The sequence below is a fragment of the Neoarius graeffei genome, chromosome 5 (assembly GCF_027579695.1).
Source record: "Neoarius graeffei isolate fNeoGra1 chromosome 5, fNeoGra1.pri, whole genome shotgun sequence".
In the NCBI taxonomy this organism is placed as follows: Eukaryota; Metazoa; Chordata; class Actinopteri; order Siluriformes; family Ariidae; genus Neoarius; species Neoarius graeffei.
This window is the reverse complement of record NC_083573.1, coordinates 23891923-23915935: the sequence shown is the minus strand read 5'-3', so window position 1 is coordinate 23915935 and position 24013 is coordinate 23891923. Positions and strand designations below refer to the sequence as shown.

The following is a 24013-nucleotide window of genomic DNA, read 5'->3' as shown; positions in this document are numbered from 1 at the left end:
GACAAGACTGAAGCACTTGTACTAGGACCACATGCAGCTAGAAATAAGTTTTCTGATTACATTGTAACGCTGGATGGCCTTTCTGTTTCTTCATGTGCAGCAGTAAAAGACCTCGGGGTGATTACTGACCCCAGTCTTTCATTCGAAACTCAGATTGATAACATTACCTGGATAGCTTTCTTTCATCTCAGAAATATTGCTGATAAGAAATTTAATGTCACCACACAACACAGAAAAACTAGTTCATGCTTTTGTTACCTCTAGGTTAGATTATTGTAATGCCTTACTGTTTGGATGTTCCAATAAACAAGCTCCAGTTAGTTCAAAATGCAGCAGCAAGAGTCCTTACTAGAACTAGAAAATATGACCACATCACCCCTGAATGTGAAAGCACTGAATGGTCTCACACCACAGTATCTGAGCGAACTTCTGTTCCTTTATGACCTGCCATGCCTACTTGGATCAAAAGCTGCAGGCTATCTGCTGGTACCTCATATAGTGAAGGCTACATCAGGGGGCAGAGCCTTTTCTTACAAAGCCCCACAGTTATGAAACAGCCTTCCAAGTAATGTTCGGGAATCAGACACAGTCTCAGCATTTCAGTCTAGGCTGAAAACATATCTGTTTAGTCAAGCCTTTTGTTAATGGTGTTTATGAGGTAAAGGTGTAGATCTGGAGGGTCCTCAGACATAGTGTTTTGGTAAACTGCGATGTATGGATGCTGCCAGTCCCCCACTCGCTTGCTCACTCGAGTTTGTTGATGGTGTAGTGGCCGGCTGCTTTATGTCCCAGGGCTCCCTCATGCCTGTATTACCTTCTGGCTCTCCCCTTCTAGTTATGTTGTCATAGTTAGTTGCCGGAGTCCCTGCTTGTACTCAGTGCAATATGTATACTGTTCCTGCTTATTTAACAACCTGTGTTTTCTCCCTCTCCTCCCCCCCCAAAAAAAAAAAATCTGTCCCCCTGAGTTGCAGGTCAATCCTGGGATCGAGGTGCTGACCTCTTCTGCTCCTCAGACCTGCCTGATCCATCCTGATGCCCTATGTCTGTTTGGAGTCTCATCACATCGCTCCTGTGGAGGATGTGGCCCCATATGGACAGTTGAAAATCACACGTGGAAGACGCTCTGGACACTTACAGTAATGCTTTTATGGCTGAGGACTACAGTTGACTTGCTAACTTTAGGACTGCAGTTGTCATGAACAGTTTTGCACTCAAGTTTCCACTAATGAAGAGTTATAGCATCAACGAAACTGACTTCATGTTATAACTGTTAATGTTATAGTCATGTTGTCTTTTGTTGTCCAGGTGAGGATGGGTTCCCAATTGGGTCTGGTTCCTCTTGAGGTTTCTTCCTCATGCCGTCTGGGGGAGTTTTTCCTTGTCACCGTTGCCACAGGCTTGCTCATTAGGGATAGATTAGGGATAAAATTGTCTCATATCTTGGGTCATTCAGATTCTATAAAGCTACTTTGGGACAATGTCTATTGTTAAAAGCGCTAGACAAACAAACTTGACTTGACTTGATCATTTGGCAAAAGCGCAATGGGTAAAAAAAGCAAACACAGTTAAGAACTTCTGTTAATGTTCACATCAAACATCAGAAATGGGGCAAGGATTGATCTCTGTGTCTTTTGTTGGTGCCAGACAGGCTGTTTCAAGTATTTCAGAAAATGTTCACATACAACAGTGGGATGAAAAGGGGGGAAAAAGAGAAAAAGGAAAAAATAAAACACTTAGGGGCAGTTCTCCAAATTGGAAGGTAGTTCAAGCTGACAGGAAGGCTACAGTGGCTCCAATAAACACTCTTTACAACTGTGCTGAGCAGAAAATATGCATCAAACTTTACGGTGGATAGGCTATGGAAACTAGACAGCTGAAGACGCAAATGTGTATACACACACACACACCTCATTGAGGATATCGGAGAATGGCCACAACTTGCTGAGCTCAACCAGGTTGAGCCATGTCATGTCCGAGATCCACTTAGCCACCTTGGGTGGGCAGGCTTTCAAATCTAGAGATGCTCCACCTGAGGAACACACACACACACACACACACACACACACTCTCTCAGTGCTGTGTGACACTTTGGTGTATCGATACATCACTATATCTGAACTGCCAGTTATTTAGATACATCATTATTCTGAAGCCCTTCAACTCTGCAGGTCCAGATTTATATTCAGGCATTCGTGTAACTACACACTCTTCCTATTGTGTTCACTTTAGTTACGAAATAATTCATCACATTGACTGAATAATATGCTTTAAGATGAATAAATAATAAACTGACATCTTCAAGAAACAAATTTAAGGAGAAATCAGGGCGCCATCCCAAACCATACACTACGCACTAAACAGTTGGAAGGATGCTATTGCTGCACTGGCCTAATATCTGGGATGTGCGTCCAAGTATTTGCGACATGAGTGTGTATAATTGTCTGTTTCTGTTTTACAGTAAGAATCATGAAACACTTGAATTTATGTGAAAGCTCACCAATAATCTCAGACACTTGTTGTCATTTGTTAGCACAACCTCAGCAGAATTACATCTTGTGATACATATTGTGTATTGTCTTTGGTAAAGATGTTTTCAAATATCACACTGTATTATATATTTGCCGTATCACTCATGGAATTAGCATCAAACTGAATTAAAGTCAGGGAAAGTGTTGCTGTAGTAAGTTAGACTTAAATATTGCTTTTTTTTAGCAAAGGTCAAGAAGAAATGTTATGACGAATGGACTACATTTGCTTTGAAGAAAAATAACAAACCTACTCCAGTGTCTCAAACCAACATCTGTTCTCATCCATCATTCGATTGTATTTTAAACCCTCTCCTCATATCTGACATGCTTTTCAACCTCACCTTTTGCCATTAGGAGATCATCAGGGTTTACTTCTTCTGCCCACACAGGCACCGTTTATAATTCCCAGAATTCATTACGGTGGGCACTGTGTTGTGGCACTGAAGATAATTACTGAAATGTGAGACGGCTGGTGCTACAGTCCCACACTAATTTCATTTTAAGATGAGATAACGTATTCACTGGAGCAAGAACAGGTATAAAATTGTTCACTTTATTCTCTCCATAGATATCTTATTCATTTTCTATATTCTGTATCGCAATTTATTTTACACTTTGTTAAATCCCTGATGTTTTTTGGTAGCAGAAATGAAACAATGTTCCCTTTAGGACATGTTTGATGTCTGAATGTTGCTGCTTCAGTCTACAGCTTATTGCTTATAAACTTTTCAAGACTTTATATGATACACTGTCACCCATAACCATGCATGAGTTGAGCATACAGGGGGAGTTTGAGTGAAATAGAGGCATGTCAGTTATGCACGATTGTGACTTAGATTTCATTATGTCAATTTCCTAGCCCTTTGGCTTCATTAAAGCAATATTAAGTAGGAATTTTACCTTAAAATATTAGCTTAAAAATTTTGTATATATATATATATATATATATATATATATATATATATATACACACACACACACACACACAGTTTACTTCTTTATTTGGGTTGACAGATAGACATTTATCATAGCAAAAATCAAATTTTATAGGAGTTTTATACAAAACTAAAAGAGTCTGCTCACTAAGTGTCCTAAGGATACATGTGGCACCTACGTCTCCAAATGAAGAGGCTCCCAATTATGCTGGATACTGAACAGAATTTGGTAAATTTTTTGGCCCGTTTTTTAGAGTCCACAGATCTGTAATCCACGCACACACATTTTATGGACATGGCCCAAACTACCAAAGATTAATGCTATTGTTTTACAAGAATAACCACAGCTATTTAACGCATTGCACAAGGGTTGATATTTCAATATTTTGGACAAATAGCAAGTTTCCATATAGCTGTCAAAAGAACAACCAATTTCTAACAATGACGGATCTATTCTGCTCATTAATTAATATCAGATCAGGTGTATTTGGTGAGTGATTAATGACAACTCACAATATATCACACTAATCATTTGTGAGAGAAAACCAGTCTATTATGGATTGATGTGAAGTTGTTATCCTTGCACAACTCTTTCAAGGTCAGCACTACAATGCGATCATGACGCGCTATGTACAGTCTCTTGTAAGCGGGGCAACCGTTCAATATGTGTGCCATGGTCTCTCTTTGCTGATCGCGGTGTAACATATAGAACAGTTCGTGCTGAGTTGGATACCATGTAGCCAAGTTTGCTTTGGTTGGTGGTACTTGTAAACGGGATTTGATGGTGAATTTGTGTATGTCGTCGTGTAGGGCTGTATTTCGCAGTACAGAGTGGGATACGCTATGGTCGGCATCAGGTAAACAGGCTAGTTTTCCCTGTAGGCGTAGTGCTGTCCAGTGCTGAACTGCTCGTGTTTGGAAATATTCCAATACTGATGTTCTGCAATTTTCTGGATTGAGGTGTCGTGTATTGTCATTGACTGTGATTGTTGCTTCAACAGTAACAGCTGGGTCTGCGACTATGTTGTAATCCAAGCTGACAGGCTGCCCCGATGTATGTTTCCAGCGCAACTGTACATTTGCACGGTTGCAGATGTCGTTGAGGTCAAGCCAGTCTGAGCGCACACCAAAGCCAGCTGCATTTGTGTTGAGCTTCCCGTTAGGTCTTTTGCCAAATCCAAGAAAGCTGTCCTCCTCTGTGTTTGCATAGGGGACTTTCCGCTTCTTTAGATGTAGAAGTAGTGATGCCCGTGCCAGTTCGCACACGGATAGGTCATCATTATTGAGCATACTGATGAGATGGCATAGTCTGGTTGCTACATACACCCACTCTATGTGAGGGATCCCCAACCCTCCTTCTCCCGCTCTGTGGAACAGGACGTCTCTGGTTGAATGTGAGTTCAGGCCGAACCAGCGCCTCACCAAGGACATCGTCTTGTTATTTAATTCCATTAAAGTGCACCTGGGAATATGAATATTGGCAAAGAGATGCTGTATTTTAGAAAGAGCGATGACTCGAATAGCTTCTATTTTCATATGGGTAGTGGAGAAGAGTCTATCATTTCTAATCTAGTGCCATACTCATGTATTAGTTCTTGCAATTGCTCTTCCCATTCGCCTGCGATGTTAAAACTGTGTCCGAGGTAGCGGTATGTTTCGTGATGTGAGTATACTTTAATGGCATTGCCCATGATGGAAAAGCAGGGCGGTTTGTCTCCTTTGGCGTGGTACCACCTGTTGCCCCCACTTTGCCTTTCGTAGAATGTAGTGCACTTCGTGCTTTTCACCTCAAGTCCAGACCAGCCTAGGAATTTGCCCGTATAGGAGAGCATGGTTTTGACTACCTCCTCATCTCTAGATGACACTTGGACGTCGTCAGCATAAGCCTGTACAGGGTTTGGCGACCTAATGTCAGGGGCAGCGCAGAGGCACAGCCACTTTATCCAGTGATTTAGCGCAAGAATGAAATTTATCGCGCTCCATGGACAACCCGTTTTAATGCCCCTTTTCAGTTCAATTGCGTTGGTTAGGTTATTTCCACAAATAACCTGGAAAAAGGAGTCTCTGTAGATATCTTTAATGATGTTGATGAAAGGTGCAGGTAAGTTAATTTCATTAAGAATCTCCATCATAACTGTATGCGGTAATGAGCCAAATGCGTCACGAAAGTCTAGAAAGACTGCGTAAAAGCGAGCGGATTCACGTTTGAAGTAGACAATTGCTGTTTTCAGGCAGAACATGTGTTCGTTCATGCCTTGACGATTTATATAGGCCTTTTGTTTTTCTGAGAGGATGCCGGTTTCAGTCAACCATGGAAGGATACGGTTCAGGATGCACTTCATGAAGACTTTATATACAGTAGGAAGTAGAGAGATATCTCTCCACGTCGTTGGATCGTCGGGTGTATTGTCCTTCTTAGGAATTCGGTAGATAAGGGCCCCTTTCCATGTATAGGGTATTTTCTCGTTTATCATACATACATTAAATATCTGCGTCAGTGTGGTACATGTCCATGATTTAGTGTTTTTCAGCGTTTCGTATACAACACCATCCATCCCGCTTGCCTTGTTGTTAGGGAGGCTTTCGATTACCTTAAGTACCTCTTGTGATATAAAAAGTGAGGTATTTGGTGCTTCAGTGGGGAGATTTAAATCTAGTACATCGTGCCAAGATGGTAGGTTTTGGCCTAGGCACTCATGAGTGGCATTTACTTGGTTTTTCTGGTGATAATAATTACACACTTGCTCTGTATCAATAATGCCTGGCGGGGGACTTGGGAATATACTGTTGTTTAGGATAATCCTGATAGCTTTACTTCTGTTATTAATCCAAAGGTAAGCAAGAGCATCTCGGCCTACCTTTTTAGGGAGTCTCTGCTGTTGTGCCCCCGCTGCTTTGTTAAGCGCTGGCTGGATGACCTTGCACGTAAAGCGCAGTTGATGTTCTATCTATCTCACCAGGTCCTCTGATGTTTTGTCTTTTGGAGGGTCACTATGTACAGGGAGTTTGCTCAAAATCCTTGTCGTATATTTGAGAAGCGATATTCCATACGGTCTGCCATTCTTGTGAAATGCCGAAAAAGTTCCGTTCTTGTGATATAGTCCCTGGAGAATCGCAATCAGTTTATTCCATTGTGTCGGATCACTTCCGGAAAATACAATCTTCTGTTTGTGAAGATACTCAGTCGTCCAGGTACATAGTAATCTGTGGTTGGTAGAAGAGAGCAACTGGACTTGCTTGAAAAGTCTTGAAGACGTTTCGCCTCTCGTCCGAAAGGCATCATCAGTTCTGTCTGTCTAATAGGGAGTATCAAGTATTTATCCTCTCATGGATCATAATAGAATCCAAATCAGAATGCTGATGGCTGCATTGAAGGTGGCTGATAGATGTCATAGACACCCACCTCTGTTCAGTGATGGTCGTTCCAGGCTGACAAAATTGAACGATCCTCTCTGGCTAAGATGTCTGCCAGTTTTCTGGAAGTCCAAAAGTTTTCTGGACTTCCAGAAAACTGGCAGACATCTTAGCCAGAGAGGATCGTTCAATTTTGTCAGCCTGGAACGACCATCACTGAACAGAGGTGGGTGTCTATGACATCTATCAGCCACCTTCAATGCAGCCATCAGCATTCTGATTTGGATTCTATTATGATCCATGAGAGGATAAATACTTGATACTCCCTATTAGACAGACAGAACTGATGATGCCTTTCGGACGAGAGGCGAAACGTCTTCAAGACTTTTCAAGCAAGTCCAGTTGCTCTCTTCTACCAACCACAAATCTTCTGTTTGTCATCAATCAGTTTGATGCCCAATATTTTCCTGAAGGCTCTTTCATCTGTTTCAAACAGGGTCCACTCTTCATCAGAAAGGCGGTGGATGTAATTGCCAAAGTTGCCCGAATTATTTGCTGCACCTCTCGCCAGGTGAGGTCCGGAGTCGCAGGTGTTCCATGGTTGTTTGTATATTTTGCCAGACATCCGCGCAGCTTTTAGGGACAACTTTAGTGTTATCATTAAACACATAATGAACAGTAAACTTTCAATTCCATATTATTACTCCTTTTTCTACGTTATCGACGGCAGTCACGACGGGTGAGATAGTTAGTGCTTGCTGCGTGCCGGCATCGGGCCTCCATTCGCCATTGCATGCGCATGTGTATACACACACACACACACACACAGTGATGCTGGAAAGTTTGTGAACCCTTTAGAATTTTCTAGATTTCTGCATAAATATGACCTAAAACATCATCAGATTTTCACACAAGTCCTAAAAGTGGATAAAGAGAACCAAGTTAAACAAATGAGACAAAAATATTATACTTCGTCATTTGTTTATTGAGGAAAATGATCCAAGATTACATATCTGTGAATGGCAAAAGTATGTGAACCTCTAGGATTAGCAGTTGATTTGAAGATGAAATTAGAGTCAGGTGTTTTCAATCAATGGGATGACAATCAGGTGTGAGTGGGCATCCTGTTTTATTTAAAGAACAGGGATCTATCAAAGCCTGATCTTCACAACACATGTTTGTGGAAGTGGATCATGGCACAAACAAAGGAGATTTCTGAGGACCTGAGAAAAAGCATTGTTGATGCTCATCAGGCTGGAAAAGGTTACAAAACCATCTCTAAAGAGTTTGGACTCCACCAATCCACAGTCAGACAGACTGTGTACAAATGGAGGAAATTCAAGACCATTATTACCCTCCCCAGGAGTGGTTGACCAACAAAGATTACTCCAAGAGCAAGGCGTGTAATAGTCGGCGAGGTCACAAAGGACCTCAGGGTAACTTCTCAGCAACTGAAGGCCTCTCTCACATTGGCTAATGTTAATGTTCATGAGTCCACCATCAGGAGAACACTAAACAACAATGCTGTGCATGGCAGGGTGGAAGGAGAAAGCCACTGCTCTCCAAAAAGAACATTGCTGCTTGTCTGCAGTTTGCTAAAGATCATGTGGACAAGCCAGAACGCTATTCAGAATCAGAATCACTTCATTAATCCCCGGAGGGAAATTCAAATTTGCAACCAAGCTCCTGAATCAAGGAAGAAGTAAACATGTCTAAAAATAGAAGATAAACTAGTCTTTAAAAAAGAATAAAAATAAAATAAATTTAAGCAAGTTCAATAACTTAAGTAAAAGCAAAATGAATTGATTTTATATACAATGATTCCTATATACATATATTGCACCTGAGTTAAGGATACATGGTAAGAAGTGCACCACAGTTATACAGTGGCATATTACAGCTTGACTGCAACAGGTAGGAATTATTTCCTGTGTCTCTCAGTTGTGCAGTGTGGAAGAATCAGCCGTTTACTGAATGAGCTCCTGTGGCTGATCAGCTCCTCATGTAGAGGGTGGGAAGGACAGTCTAAGATTGTTTTTATCTTGGACAGTGTCCGCTTCTCCAACACCACTGTCAGAGAGTCCAGTTCCACGCCTACAGCATGGCCGGCCTTCCTGATGATCTTATTGAGTCCATTAGTGTCCTTCACCTTCAAACCGCTGCCCCAGCAGACGACAGCGGACAGGATGGCGCTGACCACCACAGACTCATAGAACATCAACAGCATCATTCGGCAGATGTTGAAGGACCTTATCCATCTCAGAAAATAGAGACGGCTCTGGCCCTTTTTGTATACAGTGTCCACGTTTTTGGACCAATCCAGTTTATTGTCCAAGTACACCCCCAGGTACTTATATTCCTCCACCACGTCCACACTAACCCCTTGGATGTTAACAGGGTTCAACGGAGCCTTGATTCTCTTCAGATCGACCATCAGTTCTTTTGTCTTTGACACGTTGAGCTGTAGGTGGTTCTTCCTGCTCCACGTGACAAAGTTGCCCACCACCATCCTGTACTCACTCTCATCACCACCGGTAATACGTCCAACCACTGCAGAGTCATCAAAAAAATTCTGGAGGTGGCAGATCTCCCATGCAGTAGTTGAAATCAGTGGTGTAGAGAGTGAAAAGGAAAGGAGAAAGGACATTGGAAGAATGTTTTGTGGACGGATGAGACTAAAATAGAACTTTTGGGTTTAAATGAGAAGCATTATGTTGGGAGAAAGGGAAACACTGCATTCCAGCATAAGAACCTTATCCTATCTGTGAAACATGGTGGTGGTAGTATCATGGTTTGGGCCTGTTTTGCTGCATCTGGGCCAGGACAGCTTGCCATCATTGATGGAACAATGAATTCTGAATTCTGAATACCAGCGAATTCTAAAGGAAAATGTCAGGACATCTGTCCATGAACTGAATCTCAAGAGAAGGTGGATCATGCAGCAAGACAATGACCCTAAGCACACAAGTCATTCTACCAAAGAATGGTTAAAGAAGAATAAAGTTAATGTTTTGGAATGGCCAAGTCAAAGTCCTGACCTTAACCCAATCGAAATGTTGTGGAAGGACCTGAAGCAAGCAGTTCATGTGAGGAAACCCACCGACATCCCAGAGCTGAATCTGTTCTGTATGGAGGAATGGGCTAAAATTCCTCCAAGCCGGTGTGGAGGACTGATTAACAGTTACCGGAAACTTTTAGTTGCAGTTATTGCTGCACAACGGGGGCACACCAGATACTCAAAGCAAAGGTTCAAATACTTTTGCCACTCACAGATATGTAATATTGGATCATTTTCCTCAATAAATAAATGACCAAGTATAATATTTTTGTTTCATTTGTTTAACTGGGTTCTCATCATCTACTTTTAGGACTCGTGTGAAAATCTGATGATGTTTTAGGTCATATTTATGCAGAAATATAGAAAATTCTAAATGGTTCACAAACTTTCAAGCACCACTGTGTGTGTCTGTATTTAAGTGGGGACTTGCGTTTTAAGGCAGTCTAGGCATTATTTAAAAAAAAAAACACTATGCAGGGGCAGCACAGTGGTATAGTGGTTATCATGGTCACCTCACAGCAAGAAGCTCCTGGGTTTGAGCCCAGCGGTCAGCGAGGGCCTTTCTGTGTGGAATTTGCATGTTCTCCCCGTGTCTGGGTGGGTTTCCTCCGGGTGCTCCGGTTTCCCTCCACAGTCCAAGACATGCAGGTTAGGTTAATTGGTGGCTCTAAATTGACCGTAGGTGTGAATGGTTGTTTGTCTCTGTGTCAACCCTGCGATGACCTGGTGACTTGTCCAGGGTGTACCCCGCCTCTCACCCATAGTCAGCTGGGATAGGCTCCAGCTTGCCTACGACCCTGTAGAACAGGATAAGTGGCTACAGATAATGGATGGATAGATCAGATGCCTATACCCAAGTGACTCAAATCTGCTAACCTCAACAGCAAGAATGTCATGGAGGTGATTTTAATCATTTAAATATGAAACTCAGCAAAAATCTGTCAGCATTACAGAATTCACTGAACTTTCCCCACATAAATATTGGCAAAGCTCGACTCTCAATACAGCCCTAAATGCACAACGCAATGTTGTAGGCTATAAGCTCAGTTTAATACTTACATAAACCATTGTGTTGATTGGCTTTTTGAAAGGTAGGCATAGAAATGAAATAATGTCCCTGACTTTTTTTTTTATACTTGTGTAGAATTACAGCAGTGCAACTGGTTGCGATTTTCTTAATGGTGTCATACTCAAACACCACGGTTATGTATTTGATTTAATGGTGGTCACCATTAAAAGTGGCCTCTTAATTTTTTCCATAGCTATACAGGTTTCTTTTTTCCTTTCATGAACAGCACCTTTTTGCACAAATCTGGGTGGAAGGCACAAACGCAGAAACAGAGAGAGGAATAGAGAGCTTCCAAAATGATGATTCTGCCTCGGCTCTCACCTTTGATTAAGGTCAGGAACTCTTCATGTTTTACTCGGTTGCTCTGCATGTCAATCTTGAGTGCCAGGAGCAAGGTGAATAGGAGCTTGTGCTCCTCATATAGGCCCCGGGCTGCATACTTGTACACTTCATAGGTCATGTACTCAATAATGTTGGCAATCCTTTTGCTTGTAATTGGACTCGCTGAAGACCTGTTTAACATGAATAGGACAAACAGCAACTTTTTTTGTTATGAATTCTAACAGTGTATTTAAGGTTTGTCTCATTAGTACTGTAAATGTGCTGAGCTCCGAGTTTCTTCTTACAATCTATTAAAATACTGCTGAAAAGAACTTTTACTCAGTAAGCAAAGATGAAATGTTACTTCACAGTGTCAAATGAGGCTCCAATAACATGTCATATCATGGAGAAAGAAAAACCCTAAACATTTTGGAAATGTAACACTTCATCAGCCTAAGAACTCCACCCCTACAGTGAAGCACGTAGCATCATTGTGTTGTGATTTTTTTCCACCAGCAGTGAAAACTGCACTGTATTTTGATCAAGTGTATATATTTGTGGATGCATTATACCTTATAAGGTTTTAAATATTTTAAAAGCTTTCTGTCATTACATCTTTCAAACACATTGTGATTGTAATTCAGCCCTCTGGACCACCCCGAGGTTTTCACAGGTAGTAGTGGATGACCATGAACTACTATAGTTCATTTGGCTTTTCTTCGCAGGCGAAGATATATGAAAGGTGGTTTCCAAAATTCATTATAGTTCATTATTATAGTTTAAACAACAGATTATTTAATGATAAAGTTTAAGGAGTCAAATTTTGTCAGTTTTTGATGAAATAGACTCAGACTTTTGGGTCATGCATACAGGCTTTCATTGACTGAGGCTTTGTCTTTTGCAAATGTAAGATGCTAGCCCAGCTTTCTCGTGATGAGGTATGTTTTACATTACCTGGCTAAAGACATGTCAAACAGGCCAAGAAATTGGCGTAGCGATGTCTGATACATCACATTCACCATGCTCATCTCAGTGATCAGGAAGTACAGGATGCTACCTCTGGTTGCCACTACACACATCAAGGGAAAAAAAAAACTGGTCACTTATGATGCATGATACATTTAATAATATTTGTATAAATCTCCAACATGCAGTGGTGCTTGAAAGTTTGTGAACCGTTTAGAATTTTCTAGATTTCTGCATAAATATGATCTAAAACATCATCAGATTTTCACAAGTCCTAAAAGTAGATAAAGAAAACCCAGTTAAACAAATGAGACAAAAGTATTATACTTGGTCATTTATTTATTGAGGAAAATGATCCAATATTACATATCTGTGAGTGGCAAAAGTATGTGAACCTTTGCTTTCAGTATCTGGTGTGACCCCCTTGTGCAGCAATAACTGCAAATAAACGTTCCTCGTAACTGTTAATCAGTCCTGCACACTGGCTTGGAGGAATTTTAGCCCATTCCTCCATACAGAACAGCTTCAACTCTGGGATGTTGGTGGGTTTCCTCACATGAACTGCTCGCTTCAGGCCCTTCCACAACATTTCGATTGGATTAAGGTCAGGACTTTGACTTGGCCATTCCAAAACATTAACTTTATTCTTCTTTAACCATTCTTTGGTAGATTGACTTGTGTGCTTAGGGTCATTGTCTTGCTGCATGACCCACCTTCTCTTGAGATTCAGTTCATGGACAGATGTCCTGACATTTTCCTTTTGAATTCGCTGGTATAATTCAGAATTCATTGTTCCATCAATGATGGCAAGCTGTCCTGGCCCAGATGCAGCAAAACAGGCCCAAACCATGATACTACCACCACCATGTTTCACAGATGGGATAAGTTTCTTATGCTGCAATGCAGTGTTTTCCTTTCTTCAAACATAACACTTCTCATTCAAACCAAAATTCTATTTTGGTCTCATCCGTCCACAGAACATTTTTCCAATAGCCTTCTGGCTTGTCCACGTGCAAACTGCAGACGAGCAGCAATGTTCTTTTTGGAGAGCAGTGGCTTTCTCTTTGCAACCCTGCCATGCACACCATTGTTGTTCAGTGTTCTCCTGATGGTGGACTCATGAACATTAACATTAGCCAATGTGAGAGAGGCCTTCAGTTGCTTAGAAGTTACCCTGGGGTCCTTTGTGACCTCGCCGACTATTACATGCCTTGCTCTTGGAGTGATCTTTGTTGGTCGACCACTCCTGGGGAGGGTAACAATGGTCTTGAATTTCCTGCATTTGTACACAATCTGTCTGACTGTGGATTGGTGGAGTCCAAACTCTTTAGAGATGGTTTTATCACCTTTTCCAGCAAGATGAGCATCAACAACGCTTTTTCTGAGGTCCTCAGAAATCTTTGCTCATGCCATGATAACGTCCACAAACGTGTTGTGAAGATCAGACTTTGATAGGTGTCCACTCACACCTGATTGTCATCCCATTGATTGAAAACACCTGACTAATTTCACCTTCAAATTAACTGCTAATCCTAGAGGTTCACATACTTTTGCCACTCACAGATATGTAATATTAGATCATTTTCCTCAATAAATAAATGACCAAGTATAATATTTTTGTCTCATTTGTTTAACTGGGTTCTCTTTATCTACTTTTAGGACTTGTGTGAAAATCTGATGTTGTTTTAGGTCATATTTATGCAGAAATCTAGAAAATTCTAAACGGTTCACAAACTTTCAAGCACCACTGTAGCAATTCTTTAAAGGAGAAAAGAAAAAAAAGATCAGTGTTCTGCGGTACCAGGCCTATACTCTTCTCGTGCTGCATTGATTTGGACCTCAGTTTCAGCAGCAATCTGAAGCTTCAGTGTGACCTCCTCAGCAGTGCACTTAGTGTTGGACAAAACAGAAATCAGGCTTTCATCTTCTACAAGTGAGCCCTGAGTGCTGGTCAGTCTGAACAGCAAGTTGTCCTCCAGATCCTTCATCTTGCGCTTGTTGGCCGTTACATCCTCCAAAAGGTCTGTGCGCTCCTTCTCCAGCTCCTTGAGCATAAATACAATGACATTGGTTAACATATTTTGCACAAATTCTAAAGGTTCCTTCCCAAAAGCTACAGATCCAACCCTTGCCTAAAGATATTTCCCAATGGTTAAGGGTTTAACCTCTACCCAAAATGCTTAAATGCTAACACTTTTCATGGATGCTAATGATCTTACTGCAAAAGCTCAAATACTCCTCTCCCAAAGTTGAAAGATCTTACAGAACAGAAATTTAGATGGAACATGCCTTGAAAGGCACTTCAATTCTCTTCCAAATTGAAAAGCAAATGAAGTGGAATAAAAGGTTTTCCAAAATATGTTTCAAAGCTGAATACTAAAACTGATAGTCGACATTTTTACTGATGCTCTGATTCAGTGTTTAAAAGTATAAAACATTAGAACTCCACTTACAATAAAGCACTATATGCATTCGCATATTGCTGATTTTTTCATTTTAACTTCTATGTGTTTGCATGACTGTGGGTCTAATGTGGGTCACTAAAGCCTGGTGCACATGGGCACTTTTCCGTCGCAAGCGTATTGCGATTTTTGGACGCAAGTTTCCCCTCTCGTGTGCACGTTATCTGCGACCAGTGGGTGATTTGGGGAGGGGATGCAAGTCACTTGGAAATCACATGACTACTTCATGGGCGGGGACTGGCTTAGCCTTTGGAGGTGATCGCTTCGTTATTGCAAAGACATGCACATGCGGCGAAATCTCTGCAACAAGCCAGCAACTGGCAATTTTTTTGTCACAGAATATCAAGCATGTTTGATACCTGTGATCTGTTGCAAGCAACAACAACAAAAATAATAAGAATAAAAAAAAATTGCCGTTGCAAATATCTGCACACGAAGCGATTTTTCGCTTGTGTCAAAAAGTTGCGTGAGCAAGCAACGGAAAATCGCTCGTGTGCACCAGGCTTTACAAATAGGTGACAGGGAGAACTTTGCATTTGTTTTTCTTTCTCCATGTGTTTTTGTTTACAGTGGGGCAAAAAAGTATTTAGTCAGTCACCAATTGTGCAAGTTCTCCCACTTAAAAAGATGAGAGAGGCCTGTAATTTTCATCATAGGTATACCTCAACTATGAGAGACAAAATGAGAAAAAAAATCCAGAAAATCACATTGTCTGATTTTTAAAGAATTTATTTGCAAATTATGGTGGAAAATAAGTATTTGGTCAATAACAAAAGTTCATCTCAATACTTTGTTATATACCCTTTGTTGGCAATGACAGAGGTCAAATGTTTTCTGTAAGTCTTCACAAGGTTTTCACACACTGTTGCTGGTAGTTTGGCCCATTCCTCCATGCAGATCTCCTCTAGAGCAGTGATGTTTTGGGGCTGTCGCTGGGCAACATGGACTTTCAACTCCCTCCAAAGATTTTCTATGGGGTTGAGATCTGGAGACTGGCTAGGCCACTCCAGGACCTTGAAATGCTTCTTACAAAGTCACTCCTTCGTTGCCCGGGTGGTGTGTTTGGGATCATTGTCATGCTGAAAGACCCAGCCACATTTCATCTTCAATGCCCTTGCTGATGGAAGGAGGTTTTCACTCAAAATCTCACGATACATGGCCCCATTCATTCTTTCCTTTACACGGATCAGTCGTCCTGGTCCCTTTGCAGAAAAACAGCCCCAAAGCATGATGTTTCCACCTCCATGCTTCACAGAAGGTATGGTGTTCTTTGGATGCAACTCAGCATTCTTTCTCTTCCAAACATGACAAGTTGAGTTTTTACCAAAAAGTTCTATTTTGGTTTCATCTGACCATATGACAGTCTCCCAATCCTCTTCTGGATCATCCAAATGCTCTCTAGCAAACTTCAGATGGGCCTGGACATGTACTGGCTTAAGTACATCATGTCTGGCACTGCAGGATTTGAGTCCCTGGCGGCGTAGTGTGTTACTGATGGTAGCCTTTGTTACTTTGGTCCCAGCTCTCTGCAGGTCATTCGCTAGGTCCCCCCGTGTGGTTCTGGGATTTTTGCTCACCGTTCTTGTGATCATTTTGACCCCACGGGGTGAGATCTTGCGTGGAGCCCCAGATCGAGGGAGATTATCAGTGGTCTTGTATGTCTTCTGTTTTCTAATAATTGCTCCCACAGTTGATTTCTTCACACCAAGCTGCTTACCTATTGCAGATTCAGTCTTCCCAGCCTGGTGCAGGTCTACAATTTTGTTTCTGGTGTCCTTTGACAGCTCTTTGGTCTTGGCCATAGTGGAGTTTGGAGTGTGACTGTTTGAGGTTGAGGACAGGTGTCTTTTATACTGTACTGATAACGAGTTCAAACAGGTGCCATTAATACAGGTAATGAGTGGAGGACAGAGGAGCCTCTTAAAGAAGTTACAGGTCTGTGAGAGCCAGAAATCTTGCTTGTTTGTAGGTGACCAAATACTTATTTTACCGAGGAATTTACCAATTAATTCATTAAAAATCCTACAATGTGATTTCCTGGATTCTTTCCCCCCATTCTGTCTCTCATAGTTGAAGTGTACCTATGATGAAAATTACAGGCCTCTCTCATCTTTTTAAGTGGGAGAACTTGCACAATTGGTGGCTGACTAAATACTTTTTTGCCCCACTGTATATAATAGTTATGTTTTAGTTCTATGCCTGTCCCCACTCAGCTCAAACTAGTAAGCATTACGTGGTTGGATTTTGTCCACTATAATGTGAAACAAGCAGTAAGTAAAGGCATAAATGCTAATCTCAGCTTACAACCCTATTTCAAAAAAAGTTGGGACAATGTGTAAACCGTAAATAAAAACAATGTGATTTGCAAATCATGGAAGCCCTATATTTCACTGAAAATAGTACAATGACAACATATCAAATGTTGAAACTGAGAAATTTCTAAATTTCGGGCGGCACGGTGGTGTAAGTGGTTAGCACGGTCGCCTCACAGCAAGAAGGTTCTGGGTTTGAGCCCAGCGGCTGGCGGGGGCCTTTCTGTGTGGAGTTTGCATGTTCTCCCCATGTCTGTGTGGGTTTCCTCTGAGTGCTCCAGTTTCCCCCACAGTCCAAAGACATGCAGTTAGATTAATATGGGAACGGCCTTGGGCTGGGGTGACCTTGAGCAAGGCACCTAACTCCCAACTGCTCCCCAGGTGCTGTTAGCATGCCTGCCCACTGCTCTGGGTATGTGTATGTGCATGTGTGTGTTCACTACTTCAAATGGGTTAAATGCAGAGAGGAATTTCACAAGTGTGTGATGAATGAAGTTGTGCTTTCTTTCTTTCTTACATTTGTGCAGTGACGGTAAAGGTATTTTATTCTATCTATCTATTGTTTTTTGAAAAAAATATATGGCCATTTTGCATTTGATGCCAGCAAAAAGTTTCAAAACCATTGAGAAAGGGGCATAATTACCACTGTGCTGCATCACCTCTTCTTTTAACAACACTGTAAACGTTTGAGAAATGAGGTGACCAACTGCTGTTGTTCTGAAAGTGAAATGTGCTTCCACTCTAGCCTGATATAGGATTTCAGCTGCTCAGCAGTTCAGGGTCTCCTTCGTCATATTTTGCGTTTCATAATGCACCAAATGTTTTCAATGGGAGACAGATCTGGACTGCAGACAGGCCAGTTTAGCACCCAGACTCTTTTACTACAGAGCCATGCAGTTATAGCACATGCAGAATACAGTTTGGTATTGTCTTGCAAGACCTTTCCTGAAAAAGACGTCGTCTGGATGGCAGCATGTTGCTCCAAAACCTGTATATCTTGTTCAGCATTAATGGTGCCTTCACAGACATGCAAGCTACCCATGCCATGTGCACTAATGCACCCCGATACCATCACAGATGCTGGCTTTTGTACTGTGTGCTAATAACAAGGCGGATAGTCCTTCTCCTGTTTAGCCTGGAGGACGCAGCATCCATGATTTCCAAAACAAATTTCAAATTTTGATTCGTCAGACCACTGGACAGTTTCCCACTTTACCTCATTCCCTCATAAAGGAGTTCAGGCCCAGGGGAGGAGGCGATGATTCTGGACATTGTTTATATATGGTTTTAACTTGTATTTGTAGATGCAGTGATGAACTGTGTTCACAGACAATGGTTTTCAGAAGTGTTCCTGAGCCTGTGCAGCAATTTCCATAACGGAATCATGTCTGTTTTTAACGTAGTGCCATCTGAGGGCTCAAAGATTAACGTTGGTTTTCAGCCTTGTCCCTTGTATACACAGATTTCTCCAGATTCTCTGAATCATTTAATGATATCATGTACCATAGATGATGGGCTATCTAAATCCTTTCCATTTTACATTGAGGAACATTATTCTTAAATTGTTGCACTATTTGATCATGCAGTCTTTCACAGAGTGGTGAACCCCTCCCCATCTTTACTCCTGAGAGACTCAGACTCTCTGGATACTCTTTTTATATTTGTGTTATTGACCTGCTGCCAAATAACCAAATTTTTATATTTTCATTCATTTTAATTTTTTTTGCATTACACAACTTTTCCAGTCCTTCATTGCCCCGCTCCAACTTTTTTGAAGCGTATTGCTGGCATTAAGTTAAAAAAAAATAGCATTTCTCATTTTCAACATATGTTGTCTTTGTAATATTTTCAGTGAAATATAGCTTCCATGATTTATAAATATTCACAGACTGAAGGAGTCTCCAATGTCAGCACTCTGCAACAGTCAATTAGGTGTGCGACATAGAAAATGCCTCAGGGCAGACATATATTTTTTCTATTTAAACCTATAAAGATAGTTCAGTACAATACAGTACTGTAAACTGTACAATTTCTATACTTGTCCTCTCCTGAAAAGGTTTTGTTTCTCGAGACCCAACATACATCTGAAAATACAAAGATGCCAGATATAACATGTGTATTAGTGAACTAACTTTACCTGCTTCTCTGTGAGGATGACGCGGCCAAGCAGCTGCTCCTCCAGACCTCGCAGAGTGACTGTGAAGTCAATGATTGCTGTGCGTGCACTGATCTCTGGAGTGTATGCTGGATTGGGTAACTTGGTGGTCACATAAAGTTGGAACCCCTTCATCACGTCCACCTCTTTATCGCCGACTTTTACCTTTTAAAACAAAGCAGTAGAAACTCATTACCCATGCACAACTGCATTAAAAATATTCATAAAGAGGCAGAATTGTATCAATTTAAAAAAAAATCTTTTTTGGTATACATATACAGTGGTGCTTGAAAGTGTGTGAACCCTTTAGAATTTTCTATATTTCTGCATAAATATGAACGAAAACATCATCAGATTTTCACACAAGTCCTAAAAGTAGATAAAGAGAACCCAGTTAAATAAATGAGAGAATTATTATACTTCGTCATTTACTTATTGAGGAAAATGATCCAATATTACATATCAGTGAGTGCGAAAAGTATGTGAACCTCTAGGATTAGCAGTTAATTTGAAGGTGAAATTAGAGTCAGGTGTTTTCAATCAATGGGATGACAATCAGATGTGAGTGGGCACCGTTTTATTTAAAGAACAGGGATCGATGAAAGTCTGATCTTCACAACACGTTTGTGGAAGTGTATCATGGCACGAACAAAGGAGATTTCTGAGGACCTCAGAAAAAGTGTTGTTGATGCTCATCAGGCTGGAAAATGTTACAAAATCATCTCTACAGAGTTTGGACTCCACCAATCCACAGTCAGAGAGATTGTGTACAAATGGAGGAAATTCAAGACCATTGTTACCCTCCCCAGGAGTGGTCAACCAACAAAGATCACTCCAAGAGCAAGGCATGTAATAGTCAGCGAGGTCACAAAAGACCTCAGGGTAACTTCTAAGCAACTGAAGGCCTCTCTCACATTGGCTAATGTTAATGTTCATGAGTCCGCCATCAGAAGAACACTGAACAACAATGGTGTGCATGGCAGGGTTGCAAGGAGAAAGCCACTGCTCTCCAAAAAGAACATTGCTGCTTGTCTGCAGTTTGCTAAAGATCATGTGGACAAGCCAGAAGGCTATTGGAAAAATGTTTTGTGGACAGATGAGACTAAAATAGAACATTTTGGTTTAAATAAGAAGCATTATGTTTGGAGAAAGGAAAACACTGCATTCCAGTAAAAGAACCTTATCCCATCTGTGAAACATGGTGGTGGTAGTTTGGGCCTGTTTTGCTGCATCTGGGCCAGGACAGCTTGCCATCATTGATGGAACAATGAATTCTGAATTATACCAGTGAATTCTAAAGGAAAAATGTCAGATCTGTCCATGAACTGAATCTCAAGAGAAGGTGGGTCATGCAGCAAGACAACGACCCTAAGCACACGTCATTCTACCAAAGAATGCTTAAAGAAGAATAAGGTAAATGTTTTGGAATGGCCAAGTCAAAGTCCTGACCTTAATCCAATCGAAATGTTGTGGAACGACCTGAAGCAAGCAGTTCATGTGAGGAAAATCACCAACATCCCAGAGCTGAAGCTGTTCTGTATGGAGGAATGGGCTAAAATTCCTCCAAGCCAGTGTGCAGGACTGATCAACAGTTACTGGAAACGTTTAGTTGCAGTTATTGCTGCACAAGGGGGTCACACCAGACACTGAAAGCAAAGGTTCACATACTTTTGCCACTCACAGATATGTAATATTGGATCATTTCCTTCAATAAATAAATGACCAAGTATAATATTTTTGTCTCATTTGTTTAACTGGGTTCTCTTTATCTACTTTTGGACAAAAATTCCTTGATCATGACCATTTTACTTCTAGCCAGCTTCTTAGATTTCAAAAAGAAATAGTAGTACAAGTGATCCCACATGGCACAGCTGTTTAAATGGTCACACGTTTGTCTTTGATTGCACATTATATAAATGATAACAAGGATTGTTATTGTTAATAACAATAGCAAGGGAGGTGGTAATCAGGCTAATGTTAAGCAGTCACAGGCCAGATATGCAGAAAAGGGAAGTAAAATTCCTGCTTATGCTTTTAATCTGTCCTATTGCTTGCCTTTTTGTGAGCAGTAGTTTAAACATTCAGTGGTTGGCTTTATGTGTATTTTGTATAACTAACCAGGACAGACAGACCAAGCTAGCAGTATTGTTTAAAGTGACACAGGTCAATGTATTAAAAAGATGAATAGTACTTTGTGAAGCTAGAATAAACCCTAGGTACTTGAATCACACACGGTATTGCCCGCTGCCTCATGCCTGTGAAGGAGAATGAGCTGAAAAACACACTGAGCTCTCTATAAAATCTGGAGAGCTCATAACCTATTCCCTGCTGTAGAGACGAGTTTTGCCACCTGGCCGCCATCTTACCATTGATGAAATGACGACCACATACATATGTATAGTTAGATTTGGGTTCCCATAACTTTCCATAGTTAACAGATCCATCAGCTCTCACTTCACACCTGTTTACAGCCCTCAACCATTTTTCTCTCCTTTTACCCAATAATGGCATCATATGAAACTTTAAACCTTCATTTTTTATTGAATTGGCTGTACAGCCTGCTACACAACACCCTTTAGGCATGCTAATAGCATAAAAAACTCAAATTTGAACTAAATTGCTACAATACACACTGTAAAAAAGAATAGTTGAGAATACTTGAAATTTCAAGGCAACAGTCTGCATTAATAATTTTATGTTTTGCCAACGATGTGCCCATGATAATCCAAACTATGATAACACTGTTATCTTTATTAAGAATTCTTAATTAAGTCAATTTTCAATTCCTCATTCTGCCAACATAGATTTCTCTTTTTGCTGAACAGTGGCATTCACAGTAGTACAAAAAGGCAATTGAGGTTATCACAATTTTTGGGGGGGCTTTTTTCACCTTTATTTGGATAGGACAGTGTAGAGACAGGAAATGAGCAGGAGAGAGAGATAAGGAAATGACCTCAGGTCGGAATCAAACCCAGGCCCCCGGATTTATGGTATGGCGCCTTATCCACCTGAGCCACGACAACATGAACTTCAACTGGAGAGAGAACCACATTGCCCAGCCCTTGCATTTGGGAGAGGAAACCACATGTCTTGGTCATTCAGAGCATGCGCTGAATAAACACCTGTGACAATTATGTATTTTCAATTCAGATTATTCACTATTGTATATTTACACATCACTGAGGTGCACCCTATCAGTTTGATGTGGATTTTTCTTGATGTGGATAATTCTAAAAAATAGAATTATGCTTTGTTCAAGTAATTCCATATTCACAATTGAATGAACAAGAAAATATGAATAATTATTAACGAACAGAAAAATCCACATCAAACTGATAGGGTGCACCTCAATGATGTGTAAATATGCAATAGTGAATAATCTGAATTGAAAATACATAATTGTCACAGGTGTTTATTCAGCACATGCTCTTAATGACCAAGACACGGGGTTTCCTCTCCCAAATGCAAGGGCTGGGCAATGTGGTTCTCTCTCCAGTTGAAGATCATGTTGTTGTGGCTCAGGTGGATAAGGCGCCATACCATAAGTCTGGGGACCCGGGTTCGATTCCAACCTGAGGTCATTTCCCGATCCCTCTCCCGCTCATTTCCTGTCTCTACACTGTCCTATCCAAATAAAGGTAAAAAAAAGCCCCCCCAAAAATTGTGAGAACCTCAATTGCCTTTTTGTACTACTGTGAATGCCACTGTTCAGCAAAAAGAGAAATCTATGTTGGCAGAATGAGGAATTGAAAATTGACTTAATTAAGAATTCTTAATAAAGATAACAGTGTTATCATAGTTTGGATTATCATGGGCATACATCGTTGGCAAAACATAAAATTCTTAATGCAGACTGTTGCCTTGAAATTTCAAGTATTCTCGACTATTCTTTTTTTACAGTGCACAAACAGGCTTCTCCCTCCCTTGACCAGTGACCCGGATGTCCGACTTCAAGAATGGTTTAACATACAAACGCGCGTTTGTATGTTAAACCATTCTCGAAGTCGGACATCCGGGTCACTGGTCATGTGACTTCCATGACAACCCAGCCGCCATATTGGTTTAGGTGAAAGGGAGGGAGAAGCCTGTTTGTGTATTGTAGCAATTTAGTTCAAATTTGAGAGTTTTTTTTATGCTATTAGCATGCCTAAAGGGTGTTGTGTAGCAGGCTGTACAGCCAATTCAATAAAAAATGAAGGTTTAAAGTTTCATATGATACCATTATCGGGTAAAAGGAGAGAAAAATGGTTGAGGGCTGTAAACAGGTGTGAAGTGAGAGTTGATGGATCTGTTAACTATGGAAAGTTATGGGAACCCAAATCTAACTATACATATGTATGTGGTCGTCATTTCATCAATGGTAAGTGAAGAAAAGAATTTATAATAGACATGAGTTTTTAGTGATAGTAACAGGTCTGTTATTGTATGAGTTAATTGCCGACAAATGAGCAGTAATAGGTGAATTTGCCACAATAAACATTCTGAAAACTTGCTGACGCTTCATAATATAAATCTGTCTGCAAAAACCCATAAGTCACCATTGTTTTGACACCTGTCCCACCCTTGCTTGTACGGACATAACTCCAGTCCAACAACACTGATTTTCAATTTATAACGAGCTAGATCCTCAGCAGCTAAACTATCTTGATACTGGTAGGACATTCTACGAGTATATTAAGCTAAAACTAACAAAATCTTACTAAAATCTTACTAAAACACTGAACACTAACAAAGTTGGGTAAAACATGTTTTCACCTAGTCAAATATGGCGCCTGTTGTCATGTGTTCGTGACGTCACGCCGACTACGAGAATCATATCTGATCAAATTTGCCCCAAGTATCTCCTGACT

General features: G+C 40.8%; 1 protein-coding gene across 1 annotated transcript in view; it reads right to left on the bottom strand.

The window, feature by feature from the left end:
• LOC132886222 (dynein axonemal heavy chain 5-like) overlaps positions 1 to 24013 on the bottom strand; it is a 768703-nt gene that overhangs the window by 90753 nt on the left and 653937 nt on the right. Inside the window, exons 66-70 of the mRNA XM_060920790.1 lie at positions 19146 to 19328; positions 14036 to 14279; positions 12223 to 12337; positions 11269 to 11459; positions 1911 to 2032 (exon numbers count right to left, since the gene is read on the bottom strand). Of these exons, the coding sequence (XP_060776773.1) occupies positions 1911 to 2032; positions 11269 to 11459; positions 12223 to 12337; positions 14036 to 14279; positions 19146 to 19328 (855 nt within the window). The remainder of the gene's footprint in view (positions 1 to 1910; positions 2033 to 11268; positions 11460 to 12222; positions 12338 to 14035; positions 14280 to 19145; positions 19329 to 24013) is intronic.